The sequence below is a fragment of the Diuraphis noxia genome, unplaced genomic scaffold (genome assembly GCF_037042655.1).
Source record: "Diuraphis noxia isolate RWA-SAM2 unplaced genomic scaffold, SU_Dnox_SAM2 contig0001, whole genome shotgun sequence".
Taxonomy (NCBI): Eukaryota; Metazoa; Arthropoda; class Insecta; order Hemiptera; family Aphididae; genus Diuraphis; species Diuraphis noxia.
The window spans coordinates 87,386,020-87,399,961 of NW_028301711.1; the positions used below are offsets into that span (position 1 = coordinate 87,386,020).

General features: G+C 27.8%; 1 protein-coding gene across 1 annotated transcript; it reads left to right on the plus strand.

Annotated features, from left to right (window-relative positions):
* The first annotated feature begins 253 nt into the window (after positions 1-253).
* LOC149062333 (uncharacterized) lies at positions 254-2,408 on the plus strand. Its single transcript, XM_089217688.1, has 2 exons — positions 254-2,145; positions 2,205-2,408. The coding sequence occupies exons 1-2, from the start codon at positions 673-675 to the stop codon at positions 2,223-2,225; spliced, it is 1,494 nt and encodes a 497-aa protein (XP_089073814.1). The 5' UTR covers positions 254-672; the 3' UTR covers positions 2,226-2,408.
* Positions 2,409-13,942: the final 11,534 nt, after the last annotated feature.

Sequence of the window (13,942 nt, forward strand, 5' to 3'; positions counted from 1 at the left end):
ACGCATGCCAAAAGTAGCTCGTTTGTCAAATTTCAATGGCACGCAAAAAATTAATATTCAAATAAATTGTGCTATTCTTTAAATATTGTTATAAAAAATTCAAAGAAATAAATAATACATATTTTAAATGTAATAATATTCCTATATGTAAAATTGATTATGTTACTATATTATCATCAGGGACCGGATTTATATGCAAATGCATATATGTATTGGAATAAGCTTTTCGAAATTTGATGAAAATTTTCCCCGATTTCGATCACTCTTATTAAAATAACACCAATTTTATTTTGCATATTTTGCATATTTCAACGTTTTTACCTATTAAATACATATTGCATGCATATTTGTAGTTTTAAAGTGCATATTATTATTTATAACACATATATTCGTTTTTCGTCGTATTTTCACGTTTACAGACACATAAAATCGATAAAATTGACATCGGTCGTTATTTCCAAAGATAAGATTACATACTTCATATAGTCATATACTCTTATGCAGCATATATATATATATATATAAATATAGATAAATTCGTTGCTCATATAATAGAATTTAAGTGTTAGACGGTCAGTTTTCGATGTCAGTCCGTGTCTTGCGTTTGATGTTTAAAATTGTGCCCGAGTGCGTCTAGTGAGTTTAGATATAATTTTAATTCGGAACTTTGAAATGCCTAAAGTAAAAACTCCAATTAGGAGTCGTTTACAGACATACGTAAACGATCATAAAGATATTTTTAAAACCGATGGTTCAATTTTGTATTGCAATATTTGTGAAATTCCAGTTAATGCGACTACAAAGTTTTTGGTAGACCAACATTTATCACGTGATAAACACAAGAACAATTTAAAACTCAAAGAAACACATTCAATAAATAAAAAACAAACTTTTATTTCTAATATGAACATGGATAACTTTAATGAAGATATTTGCCAAGCTTTTATTTCTGCAAATATTCCTTTATTTAAATTACAAAATCCATCTCTTCGCGCTTTCTTAGAAAAATATACTAAACGACACATACCAGATGAGTCGACCTTACGAAAAAATTATGTGAAAAAATGCTACTCTGAAACTATAAACAACATAAGAAGTTCAATTGGGGATCATAATATCTGGATTTCAATCGACGAAACTACCGATTGTGAGGGACGATATGTAGCGAATGTAATTGTCGGTACATTAGAAATAGATCGACCAAGTCAAACATTTTTACTTCATTCCGAGGCTTTGGAAAAAACAAACCATAGCACAATTGCTCAACTTTTCGATCGGGCGCTATCAATTTTATGGCCTACTGGTATTCGGCACAATAAGGTATTGCTATTTTTAAGTGACGCTGCACCCTATATGATTAAATCAGGTAAATCTATTAAATCATTTTATCCAAAAGTCGTTCATATTACATGTGTAGCACATGGATTACACAGGGTTGCCGAAGAAATAAGAAATCAATTCCCTCAAATTGATGAACTTATTTCTAACGTCAAAAAAGTTTTTTTAAAAGCTCCATCGCGTACGATACTTTTCCGAAATATGGCCCCTAATCTCGCACTTCCACCACAACCTATATTAACGCGTTGGGGTACATGGCTAAACGCTGCTTTTTATTATTGTGACAACTTGGAAATTATTAAAGAAATAATTCTTCAATTAAACAGTGAAGACTCTATTTCAATTAAAAAATCGCAAGATTTGATAAAAGATCCTAATTTGAAAACTAATTTAATTTACATTAAATCAAATTTTGAAATAATTCCGAGCACGATAAAAATGTTAGAATCAAAAGATTACTTGTTATCAGAGGCCATGATCAAAATTAAAAATGCAAAAACCACATTAAAATTATCAAAAAACAAAATTGGTGGTATTATAAATGCCAAACTTACAACTGTATTAAAAAAAAACCCTGGATATAAAATAATGAAGACAATTTCTAAGATTTTGGAAGGAGAAATAGACGGAAACTATGAACTACCTGAAGATTTAAATGCAAGTGATATTGCATGTATGAAGTACGCTCCTATAAATACTGCTGAGGTCGAGCGAAGTTTTTCAATGTATAAAAATGTACTTACAGATAATCGGAGGAATTTAACGTTTGAACACATTAAGGAACTTCTGATCATCCAATGCAATAAGGTAATATATGAATTCAATTTTTGTTTCAGTTTTTATTAATGTGAGCTAATACTTTATAGATTGAAGATACAGAATGTTGAATGGCGACGAAGACGAAAAAATACTTTAAAAGCTTTTTTATACTTTTTTAATACCATATTAATTAATAAATATTGTTACATAATTTTACATAATACATTTACATATTTTTACATAGTTTTAAACAAAATTTTAAGTGCATATTTAAATACATATTTAGAAATAAATACATATTTTATAACATATTACAGCATTTTTAGAAGCATATTTTGAGGATTTTTTGTGCATATAAATCCGGTCCCTAATTATCATTAATCACTATATTTAATATTTTTTATTTAGTGTTTACAAATTTTGGGCACGAGAAAAATTATCAAACCCTTGATTTCAAAATTTGGGACTAAACTCAAAAAAAGTTCACCACCCCTAGTCTACAATTTGGGAAATGTGAGGTGGGAAAAGTCAATATAAAATGTTGTGAGTGTGCATTACGAAAATGTAGATCAGTGGTACGCAATTAGATTTTAAAAGGGTCTAGATAATTAAAAAAAAAAACTTTTTTGAATTCCAGAAATCCTTTTTTTTACTTTACAATTTGTTTTGTTTATATGTAGAGATAAAATATTTAATAAAGTTAAAATAGAAAATTTGCATTAAAATAAAATGTTTTTGGTGGTCCATTATTTCCTTCTCACTGGTTCGAATACGAACCGTTCACTGGCTATTATCGATCCCTTGTCTAGATATTGTAGCCTAGTCTATCTGGTGCTGCTCTCTATAATATCTTATAATATTAAAATAACCAGACTAGTGACTAATAGGTATAGTGTTAAAATAACATATTTAAAAAAAATGTAAATAACATATTTTAGTTTCATTCAATTTAGTTTGTTGCAAAATCAGTGATATTTTTTGCAATTTTCGACGTGAATAATCTCTTCTATATACTGTTGTGTTTAAGCTGTTATGAATAGCCTAGTCATCTCCCAAAAATGTTTCACGTAAATAATACGGGTAGCAAGTGTCACAATGTCACATTGACTGTATAATATCAATTGGATGGAGGAGTTTTTTAAAATTTAAATTTAAATCAACTAAATTTCAATGAGACAATATTCTATAATATGATAATAATATGATCCAAAAATTCATCGCACCTATCTGAATAATATTACTTTCTACGTTTTGAATTAAAACCCAAACATTAAACAGTATAAAACAATGATACTATTTAGGTGCCTCATATAATTAAAACAAATTTTTTATGGCAAACGTTATCAGTTATCGGATTAAAGTATTTTCGTTAAATTTGTTCTTATTCCGTAAACGATTTCCGTTCGTTTGCGAACTATTTTGATGTTTTTTTAATTTTTGAAAATATCGCCTCCTTTAGTGTAAAATGATGGCTACGTGTCTGACCACATATTAGTATGCATCATATTGTATACGACCATGATAGGTTAACGTGCTGTGTGGCCACTGGAGTGGGTCGTAGGTTTTATTTAACAAGTGGCCGAGAACGGCAACTCAACTATAGCGTATCATAAGTATTGAAAGCAACAGCCACAATAGTGATACGAAAATGTGTATAATGGTTAATGACAACAAGTGGCCGCTTCGGTGGACAAATGCATAACTCAAAAATGTTGTAAAACCGTCCGATTAATGTTCACTGGATTTAAATATATACCACGATGGTGGTAACAAGTGTTCCCCGCTTTTGTGCAATATACGTACATATAAGTATACCTACAGTGGTAACAAGTGGCCCATGTATCAATGTTACTCGAGAATAACACCTTCGTTATAGCTTGTAGAGTTGCAGCAAGCATGACAAACTATATTTTGTCATGGCAACGAGTACTGTCAGATGGGCGTTGGCGGCAACTTTTGCCGATCGATAAGTCCCGGGCTTCTCTCACCAACTTTTACCTGTCCGTCAGGTGCTGCTCTCTATAGCATTAATATAAATATTATATATAATACTGTATTACTTAATCTGTTATCATATTATCATATTATAACATACAATAATAACCAATGTATCTATTAATAATATTTTATCTACAACCGTAGGTTAATGACTTAGCTGATGAAGCTATTTTCTGCTTTAAAATTAAATTTTAATTATTTAAAGATTCTTATGGTTATTCAATCCTACAGGCTAATGTATCATTCTGTTTGAGATAAGTCATTTTCAATATACTATTGAAGACATAAACAACAAAATATAATATAATTTTTTGATTAATAATTTTGTGAAATACGTATTTAAAATTCAAACAACCATGCCATAAAAAATTAAAGCGCTGTACTCAAAAAGATTTTGGTTACTCAATGAGGGCCGAAATTCGCAGTAATGACCGTATACTCGGGAACCCGTTGAAATTCATTGAATACATCATTAGGTATGTATGATTTAGTTATTACATACTATATAGTATATTATATAGAAAGTTATATAATGCCGCCGTTTGTATAATATTCAATTTTTTTTTGCCACAGTTTACACATCGACTTTTAGAAAAAGGTTTTCGCCTCAAATATATATAATTTATTTCCCTTGGTCTTGCGACATCTGTCAGGTCATCTAATATATTACATACATTACGAGAATACGAGATAATAGCAATTGAAACTTAAAAGTATTTGCGCATATTATACAATATTAAGAGCGACCTTTACCTCAACAACATTACAGCAGTAAACATACATGTGTATATATAATTTATATTATATTCTAATAGACGTATTCAGATCATACTGTATAGTGTATATGCAGCAAAGGTACACGGGAAACACAATTTCCTGTTTCGGATTTGTTGTCGGCACTGATCCGCTCACATTAATAGAAGTGATAATATGTAGGTATATTGGTAGATTTGGGTGGTGTATTGCTATAAAACCACCCACAGGGATAGAATGTATCCGTTCGGCAGTCAATTTGATTTTGAGTCAGCGTTCGGACGGTCACGTTAAACTCAATAACAACTGACCTCTTTCTCTTTCTCACCCACTCACTCTCTCTCTCTCTCTCTCTCTCTCTCTCACACACACACACACACACACACACACACACACACATTCTGCAATAAATTATATTGCCGTATATTATACAATATATACCTTTTTTATCATATAATAATAATATGTGAGGGTGATTCACTATTTATACTCGTATTAGATCAAATTTCTGTTTCACTATTTTTGTTAACTCTTATAATACTTGTTGACATACAAAATTTTATTAAGATACAAATTAATCGTCGGGTATAATCTATAGTAATAATGTTAAATAGACCAGCTATATACAAGGAACCTTCGTAACATATATAATTACGTACATTGGTTGATATATAAAGTAATCTTAGTAAACGCGAGTTGTACGATGAATCGCAATAAACGAGCTGATCCTATTTAATTAGATTCGGGTTCACTGCGATGACGCACATTTAGCCGACGGGACGTTGCTTTTATGTCAATATATAATATAAGCTCCGTATAAAATAATATAATATATAGAAGAGGGTTGAAAAAATATGCGCTTGTTGATGGTACGACCCGAGATGAAATACAATTTCTCCACCTCATCACTATCGTATACACATAAAAATAATAACGAAATAGCATCCCGGCCTATCAATTTAGCACTCATAAAATGAATCGTAAAAAATGTTATTATATTATTATAGGCATAGGCTTACTCTATATACGTATTATATATAGAGTAGAAAGCAGCGAATATGTAGTGGATTTTAATTTAATTTCCTGCCCAATCAACAAACTCTCTTATATTTACACGTCATCGTAATAATTTCATAAAGTTTCCTTTCAAAATATAATTTGGTATGATATTATATTTTACTACTATACACGTATTTACGACGCACTCGTTTGAGTTGTTTGTTCGCGTTATTATGAGAACGATTTATTTATGGTTATATTTACAAGAGGGTTGTCTGGAAAGTTTCAATTTCAAATACTAATGTTTTCCTAAATACCTACACAAATATAACATAATATTTTGCACTTGCTAAGTTTGACCAAGAGCGCTTGCTATTCACCACCACTCATCATCATATATGAATACTTTGAAGTTTAGTATATTATACTGAATCTACGAATGATTTATAATTGTTATGTTTGTTATTTAAAATAGAAAATATTTGTATAATGTTATCAAAAAATTCATCATAGTAACCAAATCAGGTATAGTTACAAACATATGAAATTATATAATAAAAAAAATATAAGATTATAAAATTACAAAATCACAAAATTACGTAATTTTAGATTTCAACAGGTAAGTATGTACAAAAAATTACTCTTTTGTTTCTAAAAATCGAAAAAATGAAAATACAGGATTGTACCTAGGTAATAATAAAAATAATTTAATACTCGTATGTATACCTAATTATGTTAATATTGTGTGTTTTATAAAAAAATTTCAATGTACCTATATATTCATAATAATGTAAAAATATAGTGTATGATAACAATTATCAAATGCTGTAAATAATAAAAATGTTTATGTGACATTAATGACATTCCTATGAACAATAATATAATAATATATTATGTGAGATGTAGACGGTATATACGGTAATTAAAAAGTTAAATATAAATGATAGATTTGCAATCGACAATCGTTAAATAACACATAAGTTATCTATTGACAGACTGAGAAATGTTAATTTAAGCTCGTATGAAAAAAATTTAATTATTTAAAATTATATTAATTTAAAGGAATGTGTATTTACTTTTCCAAATCATAAAAATTATGTTTCATGGGTGACGCAATCGTGAGCCTATGTTGAGGGTTATCAATCTATCGCAGTAAAATATACCTACCTACAACACTGGTACGTATAACCTTGGTTGCTCTCCGAGCGGGACAAAATTTTGAAAGATCTAAGCCTCATCACCACCCACTAATCGATACTGAACGTAAAGTATACGACTTTTTCAGGTTTTTTCTTTATATTATTAAAAATTGGAAAGTAGTTTTGTGAAGTTCTTTAATTTAAATCTGTTTTATCCTATCGACGCAGAATCGTAAAAACTATAAAAATGGTACAGGTTATGAATAATACAAAATTAAGCTAAATACAACACTGTAACATCATTATATAATACATAATACGATTTAACTTTAATGAATATTTAATTTTTTTACTCTCAATTTGTCAATTGTCAAATACCTTTTATTGATATAACCCATTGTTTTTTACCACCACTGTAATAATTATATAACTAGTGAAAGGCCTTTGTATAAATACAAAAAACAACAATAATTTTTATATTTTGATTAAAAACAACGCAAATTGAGTAAGTACAATTATTATTGGATATTTGGTGATATATTTTAATTCGTGATTTTCCGTTCAAAATAATGTTATTAACAGTGCTAGGATTTGTATGCAACAGCATTTTTTTTTTTTGCGACTTCTGATTGTTGATTTTGTCAGTAATATCCACGAATCACCTCATCATGGGATAAATCGTGGTGTTTTTATTTTGCATGTTTTTGCATATTTTGGATAAAATGCATATTAATGCATAATATATTGAATAAAATTAATATCATTGCATATTTCCATTATAAGAATATGAAAAATGCATGTTTTATAGTATATTTCGTGATTAATATTTATAATTAATATTAATATTTCGTATTTAATTCTAGCTCAGCTGATTAAAGTATTAACCTTGGTTTTTTTGTCAAACACAAATTTTATTTTTATGAATACAATCCTATGGTACAATATAAAATCTAAGATTGAAATTAAAATGCATATTTTACAATTTTTTATTGTATACAAATCCTAGCCCTGATTATTAACGTTATATTTATTTCTTGTTAAAACCTCTTTCACTCACACATCACTGTTGCAATACAATTTTAGAATTACTTGGAATAAATATTAATTTATATTATTATCAACAATATGTCTATGAATATATTTAAATATATTAAAGTTAGAATTTTTAATAATTTGTATTGTGTTCTTATATTAATTATAACAAATTATAATTAAAATAAGCATATAATTATGATTTATGATTAGTAATAGTTGGATAGTCTATATTGAGCGTTAATAAATATTATTTATTTGTACAGAAAATTTATCATAATTCTCTATATTAAGTATTCTTAAAGTATGGAACTTTAATTCAAAAATGATTTTACTTAATATTAGGTACAAATTCAGGGATGAAAAACGTTTTTAAAAATCGTTATTAAATGAAAAAAAACGAAAACAAAAACAAATTATTGTATTATTATACTATAATTATACTGCGAAAAAAAGTACCTGTTATCAAAAAATTAATAATTCTGATAAATAATAGGTAGGTAGATAATTGTTGATAATAATAAATGTCTAGGTTTTTTTCTTGTACAGTAAATGTATTACACAACAGCTATATTCTATTGTATTCCCACCAAGAAAATGGCCATAAAACCATGCAGCTGCACCGATGACTCAACTGTCGACTGTATAATTTATACCCACCGCATAAAATTGCACCCTCTTTTGGTACCTACACCCTTATTGACAGATATTGTTCGGGATGTTGGTTGACGCCAGAACCCTCTTCAAAGAATTTGTATTATTTTATTTCATGTAGGGGTGCGTCATTTATTTTGGATTTTAATTTTACGGATATCCCGTGGCGAAACACATTAGTAGTGTTAATATTTTAATCCTAATAGGGTCTACCTACTTCCATGAGCACATTTAAATTGATTTCTTCGGGAACCAAGGATTATTTTTCATAATATATATTAATATGTGTAGTATCTTTATCTACTGTTAAGATGGTTAGTGCGGGAAACGATGAAATAGGGAATGTGAATTTATGTTTGAACACATTTTATGAGGGAAGCTATTTATAATGCGAGTCTTGTCGTTTCGGTGTGATTTTAAAGCCGACAAGAGTCAGTCACCTGGAGATTATTTATTATACCCGTCCAGGTTTTTGGGATGCCATAATAAAATGGATTGATAAGAGCGTAAATACCTACACGATACCGTATTGTGTATTGTCAATACGTTATTGGGATCGTCTTGTGAACAAATGAATATTTGAATAACGTACTTTAATAAACTGACGATGGGTTTGACGCGTTGAGTGAGTGGTTGGTCGTTTTTTGGCACTTACGACTTACATCACCTTAGAGGTTTTCATCAATATCGCTACCGATCACTACAATACGAGACCTCTAACTAGCTCGATTATTTTATAATATTATAATATAGTGTGTTAATCACGGAGATAGATAAACATAATAGTCTATTATTATATTATCTTGGTTGATTTGTTTTTAAGTTAAGATAATTTCGGATAGACAATTAAATAACTTCCTTTTTTACGAAAATAGATAAATATTATAATTATACCAATCATTATTTAGGTCTTTTGATTTTTTGAATTACGTCTTGGTTTTTATTTCGTTTGCGGTTTACTTATTAATGAAATATATATTATTTTTTTTTACATTAAAATTTAAATATAAAATTTAAACTTTTTACCATTCACTATTGTATGAATATATTCGTTAAATATTTTATAATGTATAAGTGATATATATATATATATGTTTTTTCACGTTGTTCTTTTTACCAAACGTTGTATTAGGTATTATGATAAATGTTAGAGGCATTCATAAATATTGGCCATTAAAAATATATCATACTTTCAATCGAAAACAATATAAATAGTTTTTATAATTAATAATTTATGTACAATTATAATTTAAAAATAGATCAATATCAAAATATTGTAAACTTTTAAGGCACCTAAGTATATTATCAATAACATTTTTAAATGAAAAATAATAATAATGCCTACTGTACAATACTAATGCCTAATATTAAAATAATTTACTATTTAATCACAACAATAACATAAAATATAATAAATTGTAGTCATATTTTAGATAGGCAGATGGTTTTAGTTTAGAATCGTCGTTCGTATACAATGATTTCACATCATTAAATTCAAATTTAACATAACTATTACAGCAACCCCTCTAGATACTTAAAACTTTACAGTTTTTAATAATTATTTGTTATGCGCTTAGCATTAGGTTGACATAAAAGTTTAAATAATTACCGGGACATTTGCCAAAATAATTCCAACGACCTTTTTATTCGCATTGATTTTATTTGAACTTTTACTCGACTGTCGGACAACGACGAATTATTCTAGTAATTTTAATTCTATATTTAGGAAAATCGCAATAATATGCAGTATAATAATTATTATGAATAAAAATAAACTGCGACCAGTCCTAACAAAACGTGTTAACAAATATAGAAAATCATTTGAAAACATAATTTGTAATACATGGTATATTTTTACATGGATCAAACTTTGGTTAAAAACTTGCTTATTATTATTGTTATGAGTTGTTATTGTTTAATATACATTTATGAATTGATAACTTACTATTTTGATAAGATGAAACCTCATACCAATAATTTCATATAATTATTTTTAAATATTTTCTTTAACTTTGTTGTACTTAACTACAATTTTTCTATTTTTAGTTTAATTTTCATTTGTTTTAATTTATTTGTATGCATTATTTAAACTTGATTAAATTTCTATACTTAAAAAATAAATCATGAATATGTATATTTTGAATAAACTTTGATAGCATCACTAAAGAATTCAATACATTTATATACATATAATATATAATGTTTTACCTTGTACTTAACTAAAAATGCATAGTTTATAACTTAGCCAATAGGTGTTTTATTTTATAAATGTTTACATTTTGAAATCAAACTGCAGCAATGCAGCATTAATAAATTACATATTAGTTAACTATAATTGTTCCATGAGTAACAAATATTGATTCCTTTTATCGTATTTAATTTTCTTCTCGCTTATGAAGAACATATGTGACGAAATTAATGTATCCTGTATCCTTACAATTTTCACTGGACTATACTATAATGATGTTATCGTTTACATTTTTAATATTTGTTCAAAAAGAGTGATTCAATTTATTACATATTTTATACTACCTATACGTTAATACAATATTATTTTAGAAGATTACTCTTCTGAATAAAAAAAGTAAAAAAAATACTCAAACATAAGAGTAAATAATTTTGTTTCATTTACTTTTGAATAATAATAATAGGTATGTATCAAGTAAAAGTTCGTTAATTTACTTGATACCTACACATGGTAACAAGTATGGAGGTACTTCAAACTGTATAAGAAAATTATTTTTAAAAAGCATGAATATTGACTGGAGAACGGCAACGTATCATACCTTTGGTATAAAATAAATTTCTACCGCTGCGGGCCGTAGTCGCTTCACTTTGAAGTGCATACAATTTATATATATGTAAATGATGTTTGAAACATGTACGTATCAAAAATCGAGGGTTATAAAGCTATTTATAAGCCCGCTTCAATGGTGCCACAAAGCGGAAGGTATAGAGTAAGTAGTTATTTCCAGTATGTTGTTTGTAACGATGCATCGCACATTATACATACATATTATATATTATGTATGTTATACTATACCTATACGGTTACACGTCATAATCTCATCAGTTGGCGACGGTTATGGCGGCTATCCGTTTGACGAGGGTCGACAGCAGCTGGCCCTAATACGATTTTCGTATACGACCCATTGCGCCGTACTGACGGCCACTGGTTTTATATGATATCTTTTTGCTCGACTACTGTAGGAATTGCATTTCATATTTATATTCCCATAGCTTTTCGAATCATTTTTTATCAAAATCATCATTCCGGTGAATGGTTATTCTTTTTTATTTTATGTGCATTTATATTCTTTACACAGTCGTGGTAGGTATTGTAATTATAGACTATAGTCTATAGTATTATAATACTCATTAGTATTTACACTTTACCGTGGTCTCTGTCCAATGCGTTATGGAAACAGTGGTAATAAGAACCGTTCATGACTGTTTAAAAAGCAGTAACAAACAAGTATAGGTAAGAATAAAATAACACTATATAATTATGGCAAACCGTATAAATAATAAATATCTAAATATTTGAGGAATATTATGATTATTTAAATTACGAGAAATACCCGGTGAAGATAACTAATATCTTATACTCGTATTATATAGGTACTTAGGAGTTAATATTTATATACGTATTTACATTGAAGATTGAAAGGATGTGCTGTCCTATAGTTTATAATATGCCAGTGAACTATGATATTAGAATACGTTTTTCACATCTTACATTTCACTGTGTAGTGATAAATTATCTTGGAAAAACGAAAAAATATGACAAGATAAGATCCATCATAATATATATTATTACTAAAGACCAGATTTTTGTGCAGCTAATACCTTAAATACGTGCAATTAAAATGTTAAAATGTGCAAAATCGTGCAAAACCAACATTTTCATTATAAGTACTTCAAATTTTATTTTTAATACTATTTATTTTTATAATATTATCATTTATTAGTTGGCATAAACTGTTATACTCTGCAAATATAAAATAAAAAATAAAAATAAATAAATAAATAAAATAATAATTAACTGACAATACGTATTGCTATATATTACAATAGTTGATTAAAATTTATAATCATGTACGTTTCTAAATTTTTTTCGGTAACATTATGTCTTCTATCATTTAATATAATGTGTTTTAACTATGAAAATACTCGTGCTACGTCGACACTTGTTATCGGGCATTGTTTGTAACAGCTTATAATAGCAGGATCTTCTTTTAAATTTATGTAATTTCTATTTATTGAATCGTTGCCTTCCGTTTTCAATTCTGGACATTTTTTGATCCAACACTTCATTTTAAAACAATGACTACTTTCCAATTTCTGAAATTTTAAATTAAAATAATTACAAGTAATAATCACAATTACAAGTAGTATCAACTGTAAAATTGTCGAATAAAACTACGGCTGCTGTGGATAGACAGTATAGTACTGTAGGTATGTCTGTATATTGTGTACCTACATGACGTAATTGCTAATCTATCGACTATCGTAGTATAGTCATTATTGTCATTACGTCGTATTATATATATATATATATATATATAATTACATTATTAAATATAAAAGTCCAATACTTCATTTAGGTAACAACATAATATAGCAACGATAAAAATAAACGATAAAAAATACCATACAAATATCTGTACAAAAGTACATTTTTATAAAAAAAACCTTAAAATTTTGTGCAACATTAAACGTTCTTTATATTAATCTACATCTCTTGATTTGGATTTGTAGCTTGTTTCTATAGAATTCAGAACACGCCATTAAAAGATGCAATTGCATGGGAATCCGGTCTTTAATTATTGCCATAATAATAATATACGAGAGCTCACATAAATTTGTCACGTATATAAACTGTGTGTATGTACTTAATAACTATTTGTATATTACGTATTGTGTGCTCACTTCGCATTCGTAAACTTAGTCATAATTTACAAAGATTTGTAAGGTAGACATTATATGTATGTAATTAAACAACAGTTCTATTATGAAAATAATACAACTTAAACAGACAAAATAATCATCATAAATTTAAAAACTAAGGCATCTGAGGTAAAACGAATATAAGAAGAATACAACGTGACATTTAAAAAAAATAACTTTTCATTACCTTTTTATCTAAACTGTATTCTGGTGGATTTTACGATCGACCAATTATATGAATAAAATTGTGTTTGCACATACCCCCTCTGGTGACTTCTATTACATATTTTAACGATACTGGACATTTCAGCTCTGGATCT